Below are 26,068 nucleotides of genomic sequence, written 5' to 3'. Positions count from 1 at the left end.
CTGAGAGCTTCTCTTGGTGTTCCTACTGGCTGTGGTCCCTCCTGCTGACTTGTACAGATTTGACCGAGGCCTGGCTGTTTCTGCTAGGTCGTACCATCGCTGCTGATTCATGTTAGCTATTCTGACTCTACCAAACTAGATTGCTGGTATATCTGTGAAGTGTTGGAATAGATCAAGTTGCCACTGTTGACCTGTGAGCTGAGCCACCAATTTCCAGACAACACAGATGGGAGTAGCTTCAAAGAACTACTTCTAAACAGGTCTACATTTGTTCCCCTGTCTCCTTCCTTTTCTACGCCCTCTGTTAGGTGGTGGGCTACAAGCAAGGTTAAAGCGTTTAAGGATCATCTTTAAAAGTAAAGATTGAAAAAAAATAAAGTTACAAAAATCATTTTGACTTTTTCTCAAAGATCTAAGACCACTGTCAACAAATGTCACTTTCCAAACATTGCTAGGCCTCTACATCTGCATGTCAGCTCTGAGACCAGGACCTGAGAATGAGTTCCCAGGTGGCAGCAGCTCTGTTCAGCAACCAGTGTGCATAAGAGGAAAGGCACACAGGAGCCTAGATGTCACCCCCTGCTGTCTCACTGACCAACTCTCAGACGCTAGAAAACAAAATGTATTTCTCTACTTGCTGCCTGCTCCCTTGTCTGCACCATGTGAGGGTGCGAATGCTGGAAATGTTCTTGTCCATCATTTGCTCTCTCTTTTCTTCGGGTAGGTCTTCACTGAGAGACGTGGTTGAGTTGAGAGGAACCAATCAGTGGTTCTCAACTAGAAAAGTAGCAAGCAGGCTGACCCGAGTCTCCATAGCCCCTCGCATTTCCCTGTCAGTGGCCAACCTTCATTTCTTTACCCTGAATGTGGCACACAACACGATCTTTTTATGTGTGCCGTGTCACAGAAAGATTACGAAGCATGACTCTCAGAGACCTCAAATGAACTTGGTTCCTGGACATTGCCATCACTGTCTTTCAAGTGATGGTAGATCAAATTGTCCATAACTCACATGGCCCAGGTCTGGAGAGAAGAGGACCCATTATTTTTGAACTACACATAGCGTATCGAAGGTGATAGGCACTATCGCCATTCCCTGAAGTCCAGCTTTAGTGTAAGAGGTAGTTGCCCTGATTATAATTATGGTTTCCTTGCTACACAAACTTGAAGCTTTTATGGGGCCTTGCAATTAGTATCTTAAACGTATCGTAACACTTGCCTGCCTGACAGCACTGTATTGATTTTTTAATCATTTTAAAGTCTACTCCAGCACAAATAAATGTACTGTAGTTACAGTTAATGCGCTGTGTACACGCATTAAACATGGGTGTGACACAATTTATTATTGTGTGATATGTGGAATCCAAGTGGTCCATCTCAGAAAGTGCCCTGGCTCTTACATCTGTATAGGTCTTACCGGTGTCCTTGGTGCTCCGAACTCTTTAACTTTGAATGGTGAGAGACCTTTTCTTAATAAGATACTTAGGCCTCCCAAAAATAAAATAGGAGGGGTGCTGCATATAAATCTTTTATATATGCCACTGAAGGAGAAAAAAATTTAATAGCCTGGCAGAGAAGAGAGTTTATATTTTCCTAAAGGTGTCACTGTGGGACCAATGGAGACTGCTCACTAGCATTTTTGCCTGTTCAAATGCTTCCCCTGAAGTTTTGTTTCATTTATTTATTTTTGAGGGTGCATCTGTCAAACTTTTGAGGGGTCCTTGAGCCTCTATGTCTGTTTTCACATATTTCAGTCATTACTTTAGTGATCTGCAGAAGATAGAGACGGAGAACCTAGCAGAGGGAAAGTTCTCTTTTGTAAAGGTGATTTCTACATGGCCTTTCTGCATGCCCAAAAGGCCACCAGGAAGCCTGATAAAAGTCACAATCCAAATGCTTAGTCCTCTAAGCTCACTGCACTTTTCACAAGCCAGCCTTTCCCTCAGGTACATCTGCAGCCCTTCAAAGTGGAGTCTTCAGCGAGTAAAAAGCAGTTAATTTGGTTGTGTTAGAAATAATATCATTTTAGTTTTAGCATCGAAGACAGATGCCAGCATTTCTCTGGGAACAGATGGCATTTCTGTCTAATAGTGCATCTCTGTATTAGTAAGGTCTGTTGTGTATACAAACAGTAATAAACACTAGGTAAGGATCAAAATAAATTTTAATTGTTGACATTAAACCCTGGCAGCACAGACTAAGACTGCAATATTCCTTTTTCAAGTCTGACACATTTACTAAGGCTGCAAAAGCCTTTCTGACAGCCGCCAGGACCCAGTTACACTGAAAGGATGTTTGCACAGTCCTGGTTACGTGTCTGCCAGGATACCTGACTCCACATAAGTACCATGGCATCATTTCCATTACATACAAAGATTATTTTTAATGTTCCTAAGGAAGGTAATACACAATTAAGAAGCAAAAGAGTGGCCCATGTGATTCTTCCATCAGTAGTCACATTATTATTATTATTATTATTATTATTATTATTATTATTATTATTATTATTATCCAAACTACTTTTTCTTTTAACCTTGCTAAATAAAGATTTCCCATCAACCTTGTCATGCTAGATGCCCAAGTTGGACAGTCCTATCCTTCCCTCTAAGGAGACATCACCCTTCATCTCATTTACCCAGTCAGCAGGGTTTTGTAGACAATCTCAGGTTCTCCAGCCATGCTTGCCACAGGCTGGTGCTAGGGGTCAACTGTGCCAAGTACACGGAGCCCTTTCTCATAACACCTCTAGCAGTCTAGCATTACACAACGCCCCTTGTTTATTTTGGGGAAGCTGCCATGTTTAAAAAAATAATATCGCCAAAGCCAAGAAAACACCCCAGTTAGCTTGGCTTTCAGATGCCCGATCAATAACAAACATGCTTTGCAACTGTATTTCTTTAAAAAAAAAATGGATGTATTTTTTTTAATCACGAAAAAATATATTGCTCCCACCATATGGGACGAGCGACGACTCACCAACCGATTTAAGATGCAGCATATTGAGCTGACCATATGTTCCAATGCTGTTGAATGGCTGAGTGATTCATGCCCGTCACATTCCAGTATATCAATTAAAGCTCCTTGAAGTCTGCATGATTTGTGCCTCTGTTATTAAACCCTGCTAATTCATCCCATTTACACATCTGTTATAAATCTCTAGGAGAGCCACATGATTCATGGCAATCTGTGAGCATGCTACAGCAAATTCTTCTCCTTGTAATTAACAGTAAATTGTTTTACTGCCATGCAATGAATTTTTCAGTTATATCGCAAATGAACTCCTAAATGTGCGGGTTTTTTTTTTTCCCTAAGAACTGACTTATATCATTAGGCAATTAAAAAGTATTGCTTTGAACCAAAAGCTTTTAATCAAGAGGAATACAACTTAAATATTGCTTAAGAGCCCTGGCAATTTGACATGGTTTTTGGAAGTGCAAAAATAATCCCCACGGAGAGAGAAAACAGACAGAAAGTGTCCGTGAGTCAGGGTCTTCTTGCTGAGAGACAGGGGAACGCCCAATGGATGGCACACAGGAGGGAATCCAAGCCTGTGCACAGATAGTCTTTATCTTGGATGGGCCTTAAGTCATCTCTGCTCCCAAATTCCTCAGGCCTCTTTACACCACTCTCATTGTAGAATGCAGTCTTTGCTTTTGAAATAAATAATTGGATAATTAGCCAGGTCGAATCATCAGAGGACTCCGGGGCTGTTCAAGTGTTCTTGTCAAAAGGTGAAGCGAATTCATTTCGGCTCTGCAGATCTTCCAAGGACCTTTGATTTTTTCCCCCCTCACTTTCTTGGCAGCAGCCTCGGATTCATGAGTCCTTACATCAAGTCAGTAGGTTTTTTTCTTTTGCTTTTTTTTTTTTTTTTTTTTTTAACAACAAATGGAATTAAATTCAAAGGAGGGAAACTAATTGAAGGACAGCAACAAAAAGTGTCGGGTGATGTGCTTTTTAATATGGCCCACCACATTTGCATGATAATTTTTCCTTTTTAGCATGGAGCAGAAAGCAACTAGCTTTAATGAGGGATTATTCAAGACAGGAAGGAACAAAAATGCATTCATAACTAGGAACAAAGATGGAATTATGAGACGGAAACCAGCAACCTCGCAGAAAGAGCTGGGTGATTGCCTTACACTCTAGGAATAAAGAGGTGGAAAAATATTTATATTAGTATTCACTAATGACTATATAGACAAGATTGTTGTAATTAAAAGTATAAATTAACATATTAAGAGTGCTTGTTTAATCACTCTGGGTTCTATTTACAATGAAAAGACTTATGTCCCCTGCATTCAAACAAGCCGAGTTTCCAACCCAGGAGAAAGGAGACCTATACTCTACGTTAGGTTCAGAGAGAAAACTTAGGACACCTCTAGGTACTGCTTAAAAGATAGGCCCTTCTCAGCTTCTGGTCTGGAAGCCAGTGACCAGTAAAGAAAAATAACACAGTATTCCTTTAGAAATAGATCTCCCAAAAGAAGATTTAAGCCTGACAGATTGTGGAAGAGATAAGAAGAAATTCACAAGTTTCCTCCATGAAAAATTTTGTACATGTGTAGCATGTATGTGAAGAAGGTAGAGCCCATCTGGCAACTTCCCTGACAACCGGGAGAGATTCCATAGCCATTAAGTCAAGCTTTCCCAGCTGCTCCTTGGAGACCCTATCGCTCAGATCTATTTAGAACTATGCAGGTACCAAACCCAGATCCGATACAGTACTCATGGTGAAGTACATCTGTTCCATCAATGCACCTGAAATATTTAAAACAAATCATCTGCTTCTCAAGCTTTGCCATGAAACAGCCAGATAAAACTTCACAATTATCTTTAAAAAAAAATAGTTGAAGAAAAGTCACTGTTGTGATCGCTCACTTCTAAGAGGCTAAACACCTGTTTTGATTTGTGACTTTCTACTGCAATGCTATTGAATGGCAAGCTTCTGTCCCTCCACTTGGACGTAACAGTTAAATGGGCTACAAACCCACAGTGAGTCACTCCGCAAGTGAGTAGAAGTAACAGAGCAGAGAGACTCATACCGTGGATTGTCAACTTTCATTCCTTTCCAATACAGGCTTGACTACACAAAAGTCCTGCTTCGGCATTGCTTCTTTCTAGGATGTCCAGCCTATGAGTCTTACTTAGATGTTTAATCTTAAGGCATGTATAGGTAAAGAAACATAAGCATCTACCGGAAAGAAGAGACATGAAGAATACGGTGGTTATTGAACTTTGCATTCAGGCAAATAAAAGCTAATTTTTCTTCTCACTGATCTGAATATACCTGAGAATGGTGCATTTTACACTGAAACAAACCTGGCAAAAACATCTTCCCTCTCTCATCGCATACATTACTTTTATTGGCAGATGAGAATTCATATTCCTGACAGCATATACTGATGGCTGATACTAAGCTCTCTTTATTTTCTGAAAGCCACGGGAACAATTTCTCCATCAGAATAGAGATTTCCCCCAGGAACAGAAGCTAATGTAATGGTTTAAGTAGAGACTGGGTAAATTGAAATGTTTATCAAAACTTCAAAGAGACACCTTCGAGTTTTCTTAAGGCATTGTCTTCCGCTGCTCTCAGTCCTTTATACCCAGCTTCAGCTTGGGCCACTGCAGGGAGCCACTTCTGCCATCTTTATTTATGCCTCTCTTGCTCTTTGGACAGCATATGGCATTAAAGGTAACAAGGCCCTTTCAGAACTTTCCAGATGGGACCCCTTCTTGGATCTCCCTATTTCCTTGCTTCTCTCTTACTGTGTTTTCTCTGGCTTCTTCTCTTCCTGCACTCATGCTCTTGCCCACACACTTCCCTTCAGCCTGTATCACTGCATCTTCTCTGCCTCACAGACTCACTTGCACCGTAGCTCACTCCATCTCTCTAGAGGTGATTATAAAATCAGCAATATTTTAATCATTATATTTGCGTGCTCTGTTTCTAGCTGCCTGTAGCCGCCATGGCCACACCATGCGATCAAACATAAACACATAGGTTTGTTTTCCCATCTGTTCAGCTTTCCCATTTCATTGAACAGAAACACCACGCTCTACTCAAATATTAGTGTCATCTTCAGTTTTTCCTTCTTCTGAACCTGAGGATAGTTTCCCCAAAATACTATCCATTTCATCTGTCAATCTTCACCTCTTCTCATTGGATAGAGCCCTGTAGCCCCCACTGTGAAAGACACTGAGAATCTTTGCATATTCCCTCAGAAGTTATTGCCAGAGAGGTCTTTGTAAACCACAAATTTCATCATAGCAATATCTAGAACAGTGCCAACCTCTAACATGGTGACTAGTACATTTTAAATGCTCAGTAAATAGAAATGAATGTTTTAAATCAATCAACCAAATCCATCTACAGTAGCATCTAGTGAAGCGATGGTCTAACCTCCAAACTTAAAGCCGTGCATCCTCTGCTCTCTCCCTATGGCTTCTTTTCTGCTTAGAGTCCTAGCACAGATCCTCCTGCCAACCATCCCACCATATGTTAATTCCTTAAACTAAACACTGTGTGCATTGTCTTTAGGATCCCCACAGGCTTTTGAACATCCAATGGCTGTTTTCTAATCTGAGATATTACAAGATAATGTATTAATGACATGCTCGGGGACACATAAGTGATTTTATGCTACAAATGGCAAACTGGAAAACTGTAATTTGGACACACATTTTTAAATTTTTATTTTGCTTTAATTTTTATTTATTTTAATCTTATTTTTTATGTATGGCTGTTTTGCCTGCACATATGTTTGTGTACCAGTCATATGTCTATTGCCCATGGAGGCCAGAAAAAGGCGCTGAATGCCCTGGAACTGAAGTTGAAGATGGTTGTGGGTTGCCATGTGGGTGCTGGGAATTGAACCTGATACAGATTAGACAAACACATGGGAGATGCTACTATAAATCCAGTAACAGGACACTGGTTATCCTACAGGACTGGATGACTTTGCAAAGCTTTGCCTCCTGGGAGGCTGGGGTCCCAGCTCCGACTAGTCTCATTGCTAGGGTTCTTCATCCAACACTCAGTCTTTGGCTTGTGTTTAACCTCTGTTGTATTTTCTTCAAGCTGTGAGGTTGAATGCTCTTTCAAAATTTGTCCAAAATCGTATCATTTTTTTCCCTAAAGTAGTTAGAATCCACCCCCTTATTCAAATTTATTACCTTTGAATCATAGCATGCATAAAAATAAATAGGCTTATAGGAAAAGTATGGACTCCATATGATTTAATAGATTGGGTTCTCCTTAAATGTAGTTACACATCTGAAATACATGTAGATTAAACATATCAGTACACAAATAAGTCCATCACTGAGGTAATAAACCACACTACCATGGAATTTGAATGTCCTTCACATCAACTGAAAATTGTAATGAGCAATAGTAATTGTGTGATGTAATTTGAACTGAATTATTTTTCCCTGAACTGAGGACAGAAACACTAGAATTAGACCTACAGACAGTAGGTCTATGTTATATTATGGTAGACATATGCTCATACAATACCTATAATTTGTCTGGGAATCCCCTAACCTCTGTACATGCAGGCATACCCATTTGAGAATCTAAGGCTTGCAAAATAGCTGACAGAAACACTGGCAAATGAGAATATCCTAAATGCTGTTAGTGGTGAGCATAGATGCTAGTGATACATGTATTCAGCTTTGTATAAATCTAGTTGGCTCTTAGCAACGCAAACAAAAATGGTTTAAACCACATTATAAGATTTAACAAGCCTCCTATTTCATTGTACAGACGTACGGGATTCCTATTAACCATGAATAAAATAATATGTAACCAATTGCCTACCAAACAGAGGAAACATCATGTGGCAGGCAACTCAGATGTTGCCAAAGAGCCTCATGGGACAGGAGTCGATAGACCCAACACAGAAAGAGAAGTTACGATTAAAAGAAGTGTCATGTGACCTCATAGGATTGCTCCTAAATGCATCTCACAATGCCAGGAAATTCGGAGGCCCTCGTTAGATGCTGAGCACAGGAAGCATTCTCTTTCTGTATCTGATCTGGGACTCTTCTGATGTGCCCATAACCCTTAGCTAATGCTTTCAGTTTTGTTTAAAAAAAAAAAATCTCAAGATAAACCACATTCAGGATTGCTGGAAAAGCAGCAGAGAACAGAAAAGACATATATGAAGTCCAACGTGCAGCAGACCTGTAGGCATTTATTCTCCATACGAATGGATTTCTTCATATTCGTTAGAACGCACTTACCTGCGACTAGGGTTTGTCCTGATCCCAAAGCACTGGCTGCACAGCCCACTGAATCGCAGAGGGAGACAGTAAAGCTGTAGATCCTATAAGGCTTGAGTCCCTCTACGATGTAAGACTGGTCGTGGGGCTTAGCGAAATGCACCAGCTTCAAGGCAAAATAACAGTAATAGTAATCAGATGACAATCAGTGCACAGCATATAACCTTGGCATTCAAAATCGAAATTCAAACAGAGGGAGTTATTACCAACTCCTATATGGAAAAAAGATTTAAAAAAAAAAAGTCTCAACAAGCTGAGGTTTAATTGATGATTGTAGAATCGCACTGCTTTATGGGGTAATAACGCAGTTCCTGAGTGGCTAAATGAGAAGACGGAGTTATGGCCTCATAAAGCAGCATGGATGTATGGTTATTGTCACCAATGGTAGAGATAAAGATGGAGACACTAACATACTTACTGTGAAAAGTCCAAACCAAGCCAACAGTAGCACAGGCTGGGGATGCCACATGCTACTTGATGGCAGGGCATGGGATAATGACATGGTACTAAATCGGCCTATCTATCTCTTGCTTTAAAATCACACAGTAGAAAGGAGGGAAAGAATAGATGCTGTGTGACTATCCCTCTAGGTCAAATCTCACTTACCCTTATTATCCAAATAAATACATACAATTAGATTAATAGTTACATTTTCTGAAATATTGTTATCATTACATATTTTTGAATGAAAGTAAAAAGTTTGAGATTGGGAGGGACACCATAAATAAGTAGTTAAACAGCCAATACAGAATTCATCCTACCCTTATGACTAGGACCAATCACAAGCAACTATGAAAACTTACTCAGACTAAGGATACAAATTATATTTGGGGGACTATCACAGACACAGAATCATGAACATAAATTATTTCTCTTAGGGCTACTGACATGTACTCATGGACTATGCTCTGGTGGTTTAGTCAGCTGTGGACCAGATTGCATATGTGATTGTGTGTGGCCCTTTACAGTCATAAGAGCTGAATGTTTATACTGCCTAAGTAGGGTATAGCTATTTAATAGCCTAACACAAGTAGTCAAACGTTTATGGTACTGCCAATATAAATCAATGGTATTACCAAGGCTACAACAGTGTAGGTCATACAGCAATGTACAGTAAAGAAGACTTGGTAATGATCAAAGTAAGGGTATGGTGTTGATGTGTTTGCTTACACTGTTTCCTTTTCACTGGGGCATGATCTTTATAATTATAAAAGGTTATAGCAAAAGCCTGCAGAATTACATCAGTAACAGCCCCATGGCTTGTGTTTACCATGACCTTGATTCTATCAAGAGACTATGCAGTCACTGACATAGTCCTTAGATTTGACATCCATATAAAATGATCCATGAGAAATAAACACAAGTGAAGATGCTCGCGGAGTTTAGTAACAGAGTTAGTATGAGGCACTTTCCCTATAGGAGCACACCTGGGGATGTTTGTCTAGGTAGTGACTTCAAACTTACATGAGCCTAAGAATAAAAAAAAAAAAAAAATAGCTAAAACACAACTGTGAGCCAAAATGCCAACGATCAATATGGAATATAAGGATCAAAGTCAGAACACCAGTCCTATTTATAAATTTACCTAATCAATATTATACATTATTTGTACAGGAAGCTGTGTAAATTGAAGAACATGTTATTATACTACATACAATTTTTATAGTGAGATCATTGAAAAAGTCATATATGTAGATGAAGAAGGATAAAATCATAAATGTCTTATTGCTTCTTTGTCTTGCCCAGTAATAGACATCTGTGTTGTTTGTGATTATGTGTGTGTATACTCTTCACTAAGATAGCTCAGAAAAAAAGGCAAATATAGTCACAGTGAATTAAATAGAGTCTCTCAGAAATACATGTCTACCCAGAACTTGAGAAATTTACCTTTTGAAATGAGGCATTTTTATAGATAATGAGTTAACACATCTTGTATTTAGGGTTAGCTTTTAATCTGACAACTGGTATCATTTTAGGAGAAAAGAAAAAATCCACAGACAGAGAGGGTGGAGCAGATGAGGCAGAAATGGGAGATATGTTGGCACAATGCAATGAGTGTCACCAAGCATCTGGAGAAAGCTGGGAGAAGCAGCTAAGGAAGTCTTCTAGGGTACATGGAAGGAGCACGGCTCTCCCAGAAATTAGATCTGAGTCTTCTGACCTCTAAAATCTGAGAGGATCAATGCATGCCATTGGAAAACCACCCAGTGTATGGTGATTCTGATGGTGGTGTCACAGATCAAACAGTGTGAAAGTTAAAAAGGCTGGGATTTCTACCATGTGTGTGGCAACTATAGAGCTTACTCTGGTTCTTGAACTCTGTGGGGTATCAGCTGAGGCCTTCCCACTGAGCCATTGTACCTTAGATTCTTATTTTTCCCGTTATCCTGTCAGTTGTTTCTGAGTACAATCCCCATCTCTCCTATTCTCATGCTTCTCCCACAGCTGGTATCCTCTGGGAAAGCATAACTATGACAGTTATATCAGGAATTGGATTTGTAGGAGGGAGATGTCAAATTATTTAAGTGGTATTGTGGAGCTGGACAACACCAGCTGGCTGACAATGAAGACAGAAGTAGGTGGGCTCTTGACAGCCTACAACCTCGCTATAGTGGGACAAGTTTTAAATTTGCACTAGTGGTGGATTAAGGAATCATTAAGACAACTTTAGGGAAAGCACTACGTTGTAGGACGATGTAATCAGATGACCACTGCCAATGCCATCTACGCACCGAAGAAAGACAATCTTAGGGTCATCGTCAAGTTAAGACAAACCATGCGATCCTTCTTGACAGTACTGCTCTCCATGTCAATAAAGTGGTATTAAATGGATCAGATAAGCAGGAAACGAGTGTATGGGGGTCTTAGTCAGATGTGTTTCACAGAGTAGGAGATTTACTGTGTAAAGATTGGGAGATTTCAAGCATCAGCTGGGGTTTGAAAGTCAAGTCTTCTGTGATATTTAGGACATCCATCCTGTTCACATTAAATGAAAAGTGACTATATCTTTTATCCATAAATGGGTTTTATCTTGCATTCTTCAGGAAGAAGCTCAATGTCTGGTGAACAAACTCCCATCTGAATGAGAATAGTCACCATTTGGGTTCTAACCAGTATGGTGTCAATGTGAAATTCTGCTGACTTATCCCTGACCTCTATCCAGGTTGTAGTGCTGGCTCATGTACAGTTTGGGACATTGAACCTCATAGAGCCCATGGCTCTGCCACACTTAATCCTGGGAAAATATTGGAAGTTCTTCATGGTAAGAGAGCCACAAGATAGACAGTATGTAGAGCAAAGGCACAGAAAGTGATGGAAAGTCTAGACATCCTGAACTATTCATTAAACACTCTCGGCCAGACACTGGACCTTCATGACAACAGAGCATCTAACAGAATGTCAAATCACAGTGTGGGTGGAGTTTCTTCTCGTTGGTTGCTTTACTTCTCAGGTATGTCAAGTCTTAAGGTCAGATGGACTCAAACAAAATGCATCTTATGATGAAAATGGCAATCTAAGATTTGAATCCAGCCCAAAGAATGCCATGCAGGCCATGGGAATTCTCTCTAAAACACAAAGAAAGGAGAGCACAGAGCTGAGAATACAGGTGGAATATCTTAGAAAGTAGTTGCAAGGTTAGGCTGGGAGGTGGCTGATGCCCCCACATGGCTTCTCAAAAACTGCAGTGAAGATAAATATTCTCAGAGGACAGATTCTCAGACCCTGCCCTTTCTTACCTACTCTATGTGGAAGAGAAGTGCCTCGAGGTAAACCACGTGTATACTATGTGACCGAACTTGGCCTCTCTGGTCATGGACATGAAGCCAGATCAGATCAGAGTGTAGGAAGTTTTGGAAACCAATGTCTTCTATCTTTGCACACTGCCTTGTCTATAAAACTGGTTAGAAAGGAAAATCCCCTCATCTCTAACTGAGAGAATGAAATCCTCTCATTTTCTAGAATCCTCTGTATTCAATGAGATAGAACCTGGATAGGGTAAGGCATTTATAACTGTTGATACTTTCTATTCTCATCCCTGGAAAAGATGCTACCAGAAGACACAATGTGACTACACATTCAAAGCCTTGACCAAGATTTTGTTCATAGAATTCATATGAATTACATCCATATGTAAATGTTGACACAGGATCTCATGTAGCCTAAGCTAGCTGTAAACTGACTAGGTGGTTCAGGATGACCTTGAGTGACCTCTGCCCAGACCTGTGCTATCATGCCTGGTTTTACACAGTACTGGGAGTCAAGGTCAGAGTTTGTAATCCATGCTAAGTAAGCACTTTACCAACAGCGTCACATTTGCAGCCCTACTGTCATGATTTCTGTTATGGTGTGACAGGTTTGGTTCCCCATGACTTTTCCCAAGGAAATGAAGACATAAACAAAGGGTGCATAAGAGATGGTCTTGTCAATGTCATTTTGACATCCAAATGGATACAGTACAAATACTGACAGATTGTGGAGTGGTTAAATGTGCTATTATGTGTTCAAATATTATTTTCAGATTATCTTATGTGGTACACAGCTGCTGAAAGGACTTCTTAAAAAATATTTAAGGCTAAGTGGAAACAGCAGGTCTCATGAAATAAAATTATAACCACGTTAGTTTAGCATGTTAGAAAAATAAGTGATAAGCATATATACATATACAGGACCTTGAGAATCTGATGTTCTACTGAAGAACATGCCCATTTGATGAACACATTTGGAGATGGATTCTGCTACAGGATTCTATAAATTCCTAAAACATCAAACGGAGCCATAATTTAATTTGGAAAGGAAATGAGTTGAAAATGAAAATACCTTTGAACACAAGACTGGAACATCTTGTTCAGGGGAATGTTCAGAAACCATGCTGATCTTGTATCCTATAACTTCTCCTCTTGTAAAATTTTCTGCTGGCTTCTCCCAGGAGACATTGAGGGAGTGTGGTGAGAGTGGAGAGACTGAAGGAGGGGACATGTACACAGGTGCTGTCAAAGACAAAAACAATATCAAAGGCATACATGTCACCCATATATGTCAGACTGAGCTGTTCTAGTTTCTGAAAGACCTTATTTTTATAAAATATTTTTATCTTCAAAATTAAAAAAATATAAATGTACATGAAAATATGAACATTTAAACTGTCATCCACAAGAATATCAATTATCTTCACATTATCAGGTAAAGTGTTTTATTTTTTTTCAATTTACAAAATCGAAAGGTAGGAGGACAAAGTGGCTGAGTGGTACACAGCATGAGAACCTGAGGTAAGATCCAAGTATGTGTACAGGAAACTGGGTATGACCTCCAATGGACAGAGACAGACACAGAGACAGACACACAGAGAGAGACAGAGCGAGATATCAGAATACCCATGGCTTTTTCTAGACTCTGCCTGTATACAGGCATGTATTCTCTCTCTCTCTCTCTCTCTCTCTCTCTCTCTCTCTCTCTCTCTCTCTCTCTCTCTCCCTCCCTCCCTCTCTCTCCCTCTCTCTCTCTCTCACACACACACACCACATAGATGGGCAAATTCTGATAGAAGTCTCTCTGTTTTCATGAACATACGTAGTGAGCAATTTGATAAGATATTTGAATAATCCAGACACGGAACTTGTCTCAGTCCCTAGAGTTTGAGATATAGGATGGCATACTGGGCTTCTCATGGAAAGCCATGTTTCACTAAGTCAACAATGACACTGGGGCATGTTATTCCAATAAAAGGAACATCTGAAATGGACTAAAGGACCCCAAAGACACAGTCAGCTTGTGGTTAGCCCTTCCTGATATGTTCAGGGCCCACAGATACCACACACTTTACTCCCACTGTCCTGCACATCTTTGTAGGGAATTTAAATTGGCTATCAGAGATGTGCTGTCAAAGGCCCTCTGTACCACTCTCCTTTCCCAGTGATCCTTAGGAGTACGACAACCATTTGATGCTCTTTCATCTGCTGTGTCTCATTTTGGACCTTCAGTTTTCCCCTGCAAAACTTAAGGACTCAGTACTTCTGCTCTCTTGTCCAAGATAGTCTTTGAGAGATGGTCAAACACAATACACATTTTATTTACTCAACAAGGCCACTGGACATTCACCCAAAGCTACCTTAAACTTATACAGTTTCAACGTGTTAAATTTATATCAGGAGTTAGTTTTTTAATATCTATCTATCTATCTGTATGTATGTATGTATACACATATATGTAGATTCAATGTATAAAAAATGTATAATTGTTTTCTTCAATGCTCATGGAATTTGAAGTACACTTCATGTGAGGAATAAAACAGAAAGTTAAGAATAAATTAGTTACCTTGACAGAGATACCGTAAGAAGACTAAACTTTCAGCTCTCCTCCTACGCTATAATTCTGATTGTTTCTAAGTATACTTGGGTTTAGACTTTTCAGTATATTAGCTTATACCATTATGCGAATTCTATTACCATCAATATTTGTCTTAAAAAGAGAAAATAAATTTGAATTGTAAAACTAAAAACTGTTAAACCATGATAAATACAAAGGAAGATTAGCCTCACTGTCTACCCACCTGACACTGGAAATCACCTGCTACTTAGGGGAAGGACTCCTAAAAGAGTAGAGCTACAACTCATTCTTCCCCTGCACAAAGGAATTCCTAGCATAGCCATCTGCCTCCTCTGTCTCAAATATCTTCTTTGACCTTAATTTCCAGGTAGTACCTTTGTTGAGGGTTTTGTAAATAAGAATCCAAGAAGCTGGTCTCTGATTCTCCCGTTCTTTCTGAGGCCCAGGCAGATGACACACTGCCAGCTCACATCCACAACCAAGACCCTAAATGCACACTGTGTGTGGCTCCAAGCCAGAGATGAGTGTGTTAACTTGGGGAGGCTGAAGCACATTCTTACTCTGATTGGCTGACTGAAGCACATTCTTACTCTGATTGGCTGACTGAAGCACAGTCTTACTCTGATTGGCTGACTGAAGCACATTCTTAATCTGATTGGCTGGCTAAAGCACATCCTTACTCTGACTGGCTGGCTGAAGCACATCCTTACTCTGATTGGCTGGCTGAAGCACATTCTTACTCTGATTGGCTGACTGAAGCAATTCTTACTCTGATTGGCTGACTGAAGCACATTCTTATTCTGATTGGCTGACTGTGAAGCTGGGTGGGAACTGACCAAACCATGGCTCTCAAACACTAGACTTTCTTCAGTGGACAGCCATCTCTTCATGTATAACTCATATCTTATAATTATACCTAGCAAAGAGACAGTAAAATGAAGTGACCAAGTCAAAGGGGCTCTTCAGGTGCTGGCCATTTAAGGCTGTTCACTTTTCAGCATTCTCACTATATTACCTTTTGATTCTTTTTTACTAATTTAGATGTAGAAATTTAGATTACAAACTATCGTGAGAGCCATATTTCGGGGAAAACAAATTAAGGGAAGTATAAATGCAAAACAACCATATTTTAACCTATGTAAAATGCAACATTTTCAAGATGGGTACTCATCCTTAGTTGCTGCTAAGGATGTCCAATTCTTTTGGACTATCTGCATATTCTACTTCCAGGACGCATACTTTGAAGTTCTGTGATTTAATTACATATTTGACATAAGCCATGTTTGCATAAATATTGTGTAGCTAAGTTGTATCCAGTCTTTACCAAGCAATAGAAAACTTTGATGCAAACTTTTACCACACTATGAGCATAAATTACTAAAAAACCTAGGAATATGTATCTGACCCATGAACCCTGAGGTTCAATTTTAAGAACACAAAAATTAACTTAATGGAATCAACTAGCCTATATACAATTTTTTTGTATTATTTTATATTTTTTTTCTTGCTTAAAAGAGAAAATTCGCAGCCTGTGGGTGCCCTGATGTGACTCAGTCAAATATAATGCATTCCAGCAGCAAGTGCCCAATCATCAACATCATCTGTGCTGGGGCAGATGTCATTAAGAGCAAAGATAATATTAGCCTTTTAAAGAGCAATTTAATTGAATGGAACTCGTTCTTAAATTAGATGAAATACCCTCTTCCATATCCAGAAGAAATAGCATTTTATATCTTCAGAAAGCATTTCCCAATGCCTTATATTCATATAAACCAATAGAGTTGCCAGTCTTACTACTTAATTCTTCATTTCTACTGTTTTGGCCTTCTAAAAGGAAGAGAAGTTTAAGCCTTCAATTCTTACCATCTGAATCCACTGGTGGAGACCATTCTATTCTGAGTTCTGTGGGACTGACTTTCCACACTGTAGGTGGCCCCTGCCTTTGGGGAGGTGCTTGGACTGTGGTTATTATAATAGGCAAACTATATAAACAGCTCTCATTAGTACAGCCCTGTACAGAAAAACAGTACTGGGTGAGTGGAGCCAGATTCCAGATGGTAGCTGATGTCTCTGGGCCTTCATAGGAGACACAGGGCTCGGCGCTGTCCACAGGTGTGCATGACAACACATACTTCTCCACAGGACCAGAGTTGTTGGAGAGTCCAGTCCAGATAAGTGTCACGGAGTCTGAGGCAACAGGAGTGATGTGAGTCAAGTTCAAGTGTCCTTCTGAGACCTCTGGCTTCGTCTCATAAACGACGGGTGTGCTCCTTGTTGAACTGTGCACATTGAAGGTCTCTATATAATATGAATATGCTGTGTGTGGTGACAGACTGGTGTCTAAGAAGTACTGAGTGTCTGAAATAAAAAGGGGAAACAGATAGTTAGAACTAACCATTGTCAAGCAATCTTTAGCAATTGCCTGCTTCTGGTGCTATTTGACTAGGGAGTTTACTGATCAAGTCCTGCAAATACAACTGTGTTTAATGCTTTTCCAAGGCAAATCAGACAAATGCTGGCTGCTTTTACTGTCCAGTATGTTGTGAGTACTGCGTCGAGTGGAGGAAATGACACTTAGAAGTCTGTTTCTGTCCTTGTTTTGCTCTTCATGGGGTCCCTTGATAGAAGAACCCAGAGGAAGTCCTTGCAGTCTCTGAAACACATATTTGCTTTCACTGTAAGTGGTTTGCTTGCCAAACGCTGTGACATGGGTCCAAACCTCTGCAAACCACCACCAAGTGCCCGGCCTTTCTCCCGCTTAATACCTGAATGTATCCTTACCTCACCGAATAAAATGACATACAACCAGACAAGCGTTTTGCTAAATCCTGGAGAGATTTGTCAACAACAGAGAGAATGTAAAAGAGAAGTTTGAGACAAGCAGGATCTCCATGCATGAAGGACAGGGGTATCAGGGAGAGGAAGGCTGAAAGTAGAGGTTGCAAAATGAGAGAGGGAGAGAGGGAAAGAGAGAGAGAGAGAGAGAGAGAGAGAGAGAGAGAGAGAGAGAGAGAGAGAGAGAGAGAGAGAGAGAGAGAGAGAGAATGGCCATGATTAACTGTGTGCCTGCACCCACCATTCTCTGAGAACAGCAAGCACATTGTAGGCCTATGAAACAAAGAAATGTCAGAGTGGCGGCTGACTGCTTCCTTGTGGGATTGTGTCGGGGTTGTTTAACACTACTGAAGGTTTCTGCATGTCTAGATGCCTGACATGCGATACATATCTAGAGTCTAATTTCAATCTACAGAGGTTCTTGGCTTTCTGTGCTGAGAGCCCGTGGATGACCCATGGAACCTCTTTTGGTCCTAGCAAAGTAAGCTTTAAATCTATGGAAGGGCCAGATATAGGATGACAGATCCAGGAGGGGCAAGCTTAGACTGTGTAGAGTATTCACAAGAACCTGACTTCTGTAGAACAAGCAACTTCACCTGAAGTTTGGTGATGCCAAGGATCAAACTGGTCCACTGTATCTCAACAAGCCAGCATCCTTATCAAGGAAATTCTGCTTAAGATCAGAGCGAAGTTATCCTCCCCTAAATGTGAATTAATATGGCAACTGATGGATGAGGGATGAGGGATGGGAGGAGGGGGAGAAGGATTTAAGATTATATTAAGATTATAAGGGAGGAAGGCACAGAGCAGAGGTCATTTCATCATGCTGAGCACACATCCCTGCAATTTCTCCATGAAGCCAATCATTCCGTGAGTGCTTCTTATGCTACCTGAGGAGTCCAGCATCCTCCGCAGGAGTAAGAAGTGGAACAGAGATGTGTCACCACCCCTATTCAGAAAAGTCCACTAGGACAGACTCCATTGGTAAGGGCGCTGTCGTGGCCCCTGGAATGGAAGGAGGTTACAGAGGGGCCTTAATTGCAAACGTCCTTATGGATCTGCTTTTGAGAATGCCCAAGGAGGAGATTCATCCCAGGGATCACGGAAAATCATGCTCTGTATCAAATCCTTGCCAGATCATTCCATTTTTTTTAATGTGATCTTATCTCAGATGATGAGATTGTGTGAGAGCAGTATTGCTTGATAAGAAATTGGAATAAGATAAAAACCAGAGCGGGGATATGTGATTGTATGGGAACATTACACAGAACAGTTACAATCACCTTGCATTTCCCATGGAAAAGTTTATTTAAGGACCCCACCCCATCATCCTGCAGGAGAAACAGTTTATAAAAGTAGCAAATTGGGAACATATACTTTACCACAGAGGCCACACCTGCCTACTGACTTCTCAGTTTTCTGCTCTGAGTCCCTGAAGAGGATGTGTCCTCCAATTTGACATTTTTTTATTAGCATACATTAATAGTGAAAAATAATTGTTCTTTTGTGATACTTTCAACCATAGTCTACCTCATCATGTTCCTCTACTATGTCCATAATTTATCACTCTGGCTCCATTTACTTTTCTCAAATATACTACACTCCTATCTCCATACCTTTTAAAAAATACCTGCATCCAACAGATGAGAAAAACACATGTGATACTTGTGTTCCTGCTCAGGCTCATTCTACTTAATATAATTTCACTCGTATTCATCTTCCTACAAATTGTAAGGATTGCATTCTTTCTGCTAGATGAATAATCCCTGCCGTGCAGAAAACATTAAATTCCCTATCCATTCATCGTTTCCTGGGATTACCTAGGGTGTGTCCTGTTGGGATAATACTTCTGTACACCATGGGAAGGTGAATCTATGTCCTTCCTCACCTGCCTAGAACATTCTCTGATTGGCTTTAAGAATAAAAAGCTGAGCTCCTCTACTTAGGCAGGAACGAGAAGGTGAGATTTCTGAGACAAGATAGGAACTCAGGACAGAACCAGACAAGGGGAGTCAGACACAGGGGACTGAAGAGAGGTAGTGGTCACTTGGCAAATGTGGACGAAAATGGAGGGTTAACTAAGTCATATGAACTAGTAGAGAATAAGCTTAAGCTAATGCCAATGTTTTCATAAACAATAAAATGTCCCGGTGTCATCCTTGGGAGCTGGCAGTGGAGACAGTTCAACAGTAGATTCCTTATCATGTTCACTCTATAAATGTAGTAATGTTCACTAGTAGGTATGGATCAGAGACATAACTGCTAATTCCTCTTCATGTGATTTATTTTTATTTTTAATTATGTGTAAGTTTCAATATGTCTGTGTATGTGCCTTGGTATGTGCATATGAAGGTAATTGCCTGAGGTCCAAAGGAGTCATATACCCTGGAGCAGGAGTTGTAGGTGTATGTGATCAACCAACATGGGTCCCAGGAAATAAACTTAGATCCTATGTAATGAAAATGCATTACATTCTCTTAAGCACTGAACTAGCTCTCCAGTTCTATTGGTAGTATGTTTGTTCTATTGTAGTTCAAATCTACGACCTTAAGTGCACTAGGCAGAAATTCTGCCACAGTGATTCTCCACCTACAATATTCTCAACCCCTGATGGAGTTCAGTTTTAGATTCCACCTCTCTATTGTGCCTGGTGTTCCTATGCTTTCAAAATCAATATATAACATACAACATATAGATCAGACTTGCTTGGATGACAAGACAATTAATACATGTATGAACATACAAAACTCACTGAGGCCCTTCTTAAAGATAAAGCACTAAATAAAGGGTGTTATTTTCCTCTGAAAACTGTGTTCTTCGCACTAACAATTGTAGACGAGGCCTTTATCAAGCCACGTGGGGTTCTGAGCAAAGTACTAAGTAGGTAGAAGTCCAAAGTGTTACCTTGAGGGCTAGAGAAATGGTTCAGTGGTTACGTTCTTGATGATCTCAGGACTGGAAATGAGATCCCAGAACCTATTCAAATGCCAGGATATGGCAGCTTGCCTGTAATACTGGCTGCCTGTAATACTGGCTGCCTGTAATACTGGCTGCCTGTAATACTGGCTGCCTGTAATACTAGCTGCCTAAGGCTGACCTAGGCGTTACACAGAGTAAAGTGGCTAGTGGTTGACAAACTGATAAGCTCTAGGTTGAGCTGAGAGACAAAATGAGTACATGTTAGGCTTCTGTATACACATGCACACACATCACCAATACACACACACACACACACACACACAATATGTATATAAACATATGCACACAGCATAAGATAACTCTCTTTGTCTTTCAAAAATAGAAAAAAATAGATCAATGAAAAATAAAATACAAAACCAAAGAGCTAACTCAGTCACAAACTCTATCAGCAGTGTGTGGGTGTCTATCAGTTATATTTTATTTAGGGAGTCACTGAATAGACTCAGTTACTACCAGTGTTCCGAAACTTTCAAATTATCCAACATAATGAGTGTAGCTGGTGGTTAGTTTGAATGTCAACTAATATAGTGTGTTATTACCAAAGAAAAGTCATTCAAAAGCTTTAAAGATCATAATACAGAGGTGTATGAGGACGGCAAGAAAATCCTGCCTAAGAGCATCCCACAGGACTGTGGGCTAGCCAGGGAAAGTTTTTATACTAATGAGGGATTCTATAACGGCCTGAACTAAATGATCAAACTTGCTTAGAAGACAACACTATTAATTTTCTTTGAAAAGTTCAGTGATTCTCCACCTACAATTCCAACGGCCTTCATTTAGCCCACAGATTTGCGCTCATTCAGCTGAAGAGAAACAGTGTTTCCTTTTCACGTTATTCATGCTACCCAGGCACTGAAGCCGGAGCAATAAACATGGGGGTATTATTAGAAAGCTGGGAAGTTCTGACCGGGCTCACGGATTGTTCCCACTGTTCAAATGCCATCATGCAGAGAACTTTCACATCATTAATTATGGGGGGGGATTGTCGACAAATGCCAGATGTGGCATTTTTAGTGCAGAATAAGGTTTTGGAAAATAATACTTCATTTAATAGGATTATAGAAATGTCTGATTAGCGAATGAGCAGATATTTACTACCCAAGAAAACATTGTTTGGACTCAATCATGTAAAAAGCCATGATGCTGTGTTCTTATATACCATTTTATCAAACAGATTGCAGTATGCTATTGTGAGAAACACGGACTGAATGAACTACTGATGGGCTCAAATTTAATTCAAAGCTGCTTGGGAAATGGAGCCAGTGAGGTTGCATCTTAAGAGATAATTCAACCAGTGGTCCTGTCAAGTCAGAGACCATTTTCAATATTTTTATAACTCCCCTCTTCCTCCGTCACAAAAGTTTAAGTTTCAGAACACCTGGACCCCGCTGACTTTTGGAAGGAAATAGACATTTTAGTAGCAGGTTTTTCGGATGCTTTGCCAATGTGGCAGATGCAGGCAGATGTTTGCCTCCCATCCCAATCTGTATCATGGAGTTTAGAATTTCCATTAACTTCACGGAAGGCTAGAGGCAGGGCAGGGGTATGTAGAGTAAAGGGAAAGTTGGAGGACACAAAGATGCAGGTCGTACATCCTGGGTTTGGAATGACATCTGCTGATGTAACGGACACAATGTATCTGTTGTGTTGGGGAGCTTTGACGTCAGCTGGGATGGTAAACTCAGGTTAAAGACAGTTATGGAAGTTTAGTTCCTTAACTTAGACTCACGTGCATTTTAAAGCTGGTTATTCATGTTACATATAAATTGGAGGCCATGCGAGATGGCCCAGCAGATAAAAGTTCTTGCTAAGCGAGGGTAGAGACCTGAAGCGGGTTTCTGGAAACTGACATGGGAGGAGAAACCTGACTCTCGAAAGGCTGTGATCTGATCCCTGCCAGCTTCTGTAAGCTAAAAACAGAACACGTCATGCGCTTTTCTACCTTTTACTTTCTTCAGCCAGAATGTCATAATTTTCCTTTGTTGATTTGCAGAGATACACTTTTTCATAACCTGTAGCATATTTAACACTGTACCAGGATGGATCATGCTCTATAGATGGCTACACTGCAAGACTGCTGAATGTCACCTAATTTCCAACATTTCAACACTACAAACCATATAGGAATGGACGTGGGATTTTTATCTCCATGTATAGCTTTTAGCTTGAGATAGAATTTCCATGGTAAGTATGAAGACTGCAGTGATTATTGATATGAAGGATAGATATTTATATATTTTAACAACTTGCTATGTGCAAGAGACTGTGCCTGTGAACCATTACAAACACGCAAGTTCATGAGTGGTCCAGGCTTCATGTGCTAATCATGCTGAGTCAAGTCACTGCTCTCCTCTCAGAGGATTTGGTAATCATCTTACCAGACACAAAACATCTTATTTGCCTTGTGTTTTGGCTTCCTGGTGAGATTTGCAGTTCTCTCTGAATGAGATGCTCTTTGCTCTTTGTTTATCCTCAATATCAGGGAATTTAACTTACATTTGTTCTTAGAATATCACATATTTCCATCACCAAATCCTAGAACTTACAGTACGGGTGTTGATCTTCAGTTGCGTAGATCTCAGAACCATCCCTGAACAGAGTGTATGTAAGCCAGTGGGCATTGGGGAAATCAGGTGGACTCCAGGAGAGATTGATGGCAGAAGAACTTTGAACCCATCCTCTGGGTGGAAGTTGCTGGGATGGAGCTAAATTACAACAGAGAGAGCATTTATTAACAAAAGCAATCGATAAACACGCTAGGAAACTGAAGTAAGATACTCAGCAAACAGCCCTTCTGATTCAGGGTCACTTTATCAAGGAGACATGCGGTTTACCAAGACATTAATAAACAAAGGATATGCATCGCCAATTCTCTAAGACAAAGCTTTTTATCCTACACGCATAAAACATACTTGTGGGTCAGAGCAGCTGACAGAAATAGGGTTAGAGGAGAACCACTGGATATTTAAACATCTCCGCACCCTAGCTTAAAAAATATAACTCAAGGATTCATCACATTTACTTTTCCATTGAATTTAAAAATTGACAGATTCTCTTGAAATTTGACACTAAATTAAATATTTGAATTTGAATTTAAATTAAAGCAATTCTTTGACTCTGAAGATGGAATTTTCCATTCTACTAAACAGAAGGTCTTATTTTACTTTGAAGGGCATAATATCAAGGACTAATGTTTGCTGACATAAACAGATATGGATGTCAAAACCTAAACATTGTCAGTTAAAATGTGAATCCTTGTGATTTGACCAATACTTATGAAGACTGCTTTTCTATTTAGATGCTTTCCCTGCATGAAGGACACTCATCCAAGCTCAGCACAATATAGAAATGAACTCAAGAAACCCTGCCGTTTGCCACTGGTGATTTTCCGCTCTTCTATAGCAGTCTTCCTAATGTTTGAGCGTAAGCTTTGTTATTTCCCCAGAATATACAGAAGACGTAGAAGAAAAAAGAAATCTGAGAAAACAGCTACCAAAGTCGCAAGTCAGTCCACTTTGAGCGAGGAGACCTGACATGGCTTCCCACTGAATGAGATATCACAGGTACGCGCCGTTGAGTGATCTGACTTTAAACCCGCCAATCCTTTCATCAAGAGGCACTTTCAGAAAAGGTGCAAAGAACTTAGACCATTGAAGTAGCTACGGCAATGCTATATGAAATGTCCGAAGCCATCTGATGAATCTTTCAGGGTCTCAAGATAAAAGACTAATTGCTTTCAAAATATGCGGAGCACAGGGAACGAATGGTCGGAGGGCTGTTCTTCTAAAAGTTTTAGTGACTCAGGGTATGGTAAGAGTAAACTCTTGCTATGTGTGAAAGATGCTCTCTAGGATACTCTGAAGCTCGGGGGGTGGGGGGTGGGGGGGTTCCCACTTTCCTAGGAGATTCACAGGCACACACTCGGGTCCTACTCCTGACTCTGATCTATTGTGACAGAAGTCACAGATTAGCATTACCCAAGGGGAAAATTAGCACAGTGAAATCCAAGGGAACCAGGGAAAGCTGCTGAGAGAGAGCTCTCCCATGATAGTGGCAGCCAGGCCTTAAACCTCTTAACAATGCACTGTGAAAGCGGGCAGTGTAGCTGAGTGGCAGGACTAGTCCTAGAAAGACAAAGGTCTGAGTTCCCTTGACAAAAGAAGTAACAAGGTAATTCGAGCCTTGGACACCCCTGAGGAACTCAGAGCCCAAGGGACACGGGGTGTCATGAGGGGCTGTTCACATAGCACATGCATCTGACACGTATCAAGACTGCTAGAAGCAGAGGAGCTGCACACAATTCCAGTTTCCATTAAAGCCCCTGTGTCCAGATCAGTAGATCTGTTCCATTCTGTGGTAATTGAATACCCATAAATCCTAAGTTCCTAGATGCCAACCAATGTGTAGCTTTGTAAGCAGACCTTTTAAAAATAAGCAGGCAGTCTGAAGAGATTGAGCTGGGGGTGGAGAAGCTTATAAAAGGGTGTCTGGTGACCAGAGCTAGACTTTTCAGATATGAAGTCATGATTCTTCTAGAAGAGAAATGACTACCCTCCATTTTACTAAACCAACACAATTCCTAACTGCGTTCTGAATACTTCCTTGCCTAGAGGTAAGTGCACCTGTTGTCCCCCTATCAACAAAGCTTTTGTTTGCAGCAGGTACAGACAATTATGGAAAACTCCACAGGTAAAAATGCAGAGACTCCTTTTTAAAGCATGACACCTATTAGTGTCCCAAGGTCCTTCTGTTGGGGAGTTGGATGCTTGAGTCCAAGTCTAGTAAATTTTACTAGGCCCATGAGTATATTCAAATATGAATTGGATGCCCAGCCTTTCTTCATTTACAGTAAGAACATGATCAATCCATCTCTGAGAATCATCTTGAGGAGAAAATATGTGTGTGTGTGTGTGTGTGTATGTGTGTGTGTGTATGATGTTCACTTCTGTGTGTGAACATGTTTATAAGAATATGTGTGCATTATTATAAATATTTAGTAAATAGCACCCCCTTGATCTCTATTTTCAAGGCTTTCACGAGTATAATAATCCCCCAACTATTGAGAACTGCTTTGTCAACAAGTCCTGAGCTCACAATCTGCCTGCCTTGTTACCAAGTGTTACAGACAAGCATCACGATGTCTGGTTCCTACCTGCTTTGGGGATTATTATTTCTTTGTAGACACTTGGAGACTTGTGATTTTTTTTTAAACTTTTATTGCATGATTTCAATTTATCTGAATTTGTTAACATTTAAGAACATATTTTAAGTAAATAGAATTAAATCACATTCTTGTTTCCCTTTTGTACCCCAATTCCTCCCAGAGACCCCCTGCAATACTTACAATATCTTTTTTATCATATTCTTTAAAATTTATAAAACATTATAACAATAAAAATGAGTATTATAAAAGTTGTTTGATATAAAACAACAATCAATTTTACAGTCTTATGTAGATGCTCGTCAACAGCAAAAGTGAAAATACATTTTTCTCAATATAAATTTTAAACAACTACAACCATATTAACTGTATACTTAAAAATAATACATCACTACTAGTATTTTCTTAAATGAATATAAATATATAAAATCTTTTTGTTTGTTTTGTATTTAGTAGAGTTTAAAATCTTGGCTCTTACTGTGG

At 40.0% G+C, this 26,068-nt stretch overlaps 1 protein-coding gene across 1 annotated transcript in view; it reads right to left on the bottom strand.

The window, feature by feature from the left end:
- The window catches only part of Ush2a (usherin), a 689,504-nt gene that overhangs the window by 503,416 nt on the left and 160,020 nt on the right, over positions 1–26,068 (bottom strand). Inside the window, 8 exon segments of the mRNA XM_031338301.1 lie at positions 8,248–8,392; positions 13,105–13,274; positions 15,022–15,076; positions 15,078–15,108; positions 15,110–15,199; positions 15,424–15,526; positions 16,474–16,968; positions 22,971–23,129. Of these exon segments, the coding sequence (XP_031194161.1) occupies positions 8,248–8,392; positions 13,105–13,274; positions 15,022–15,076; positions 15,078–15,108; positions 15,110–15,199; positions 15,424–15,526; positions 16,474–16,968; positions 22,971–23,129 (1,248 nt within the window).

This window comes from Mastomys coucha, unplaced genomic scaffold (assembly GCF_008632895.1).
Source record: "Mastomys coucha isolate ucsf_1 unplaced genomic scaffold, UCSF_Mcou_1 pScaffold1, whole genome shotgun sequence".
Taxonomy (NCBI): Eukaryota; Metazoa; Chordata; class Mammalia; order Rodentia; family Muridae; genus Mastomys; species Mastomys coucha.
Note: the sequence above shows the minus strand (reverse complement) of the source record. Positions and strands in the feature narration are given on the sequence as shown.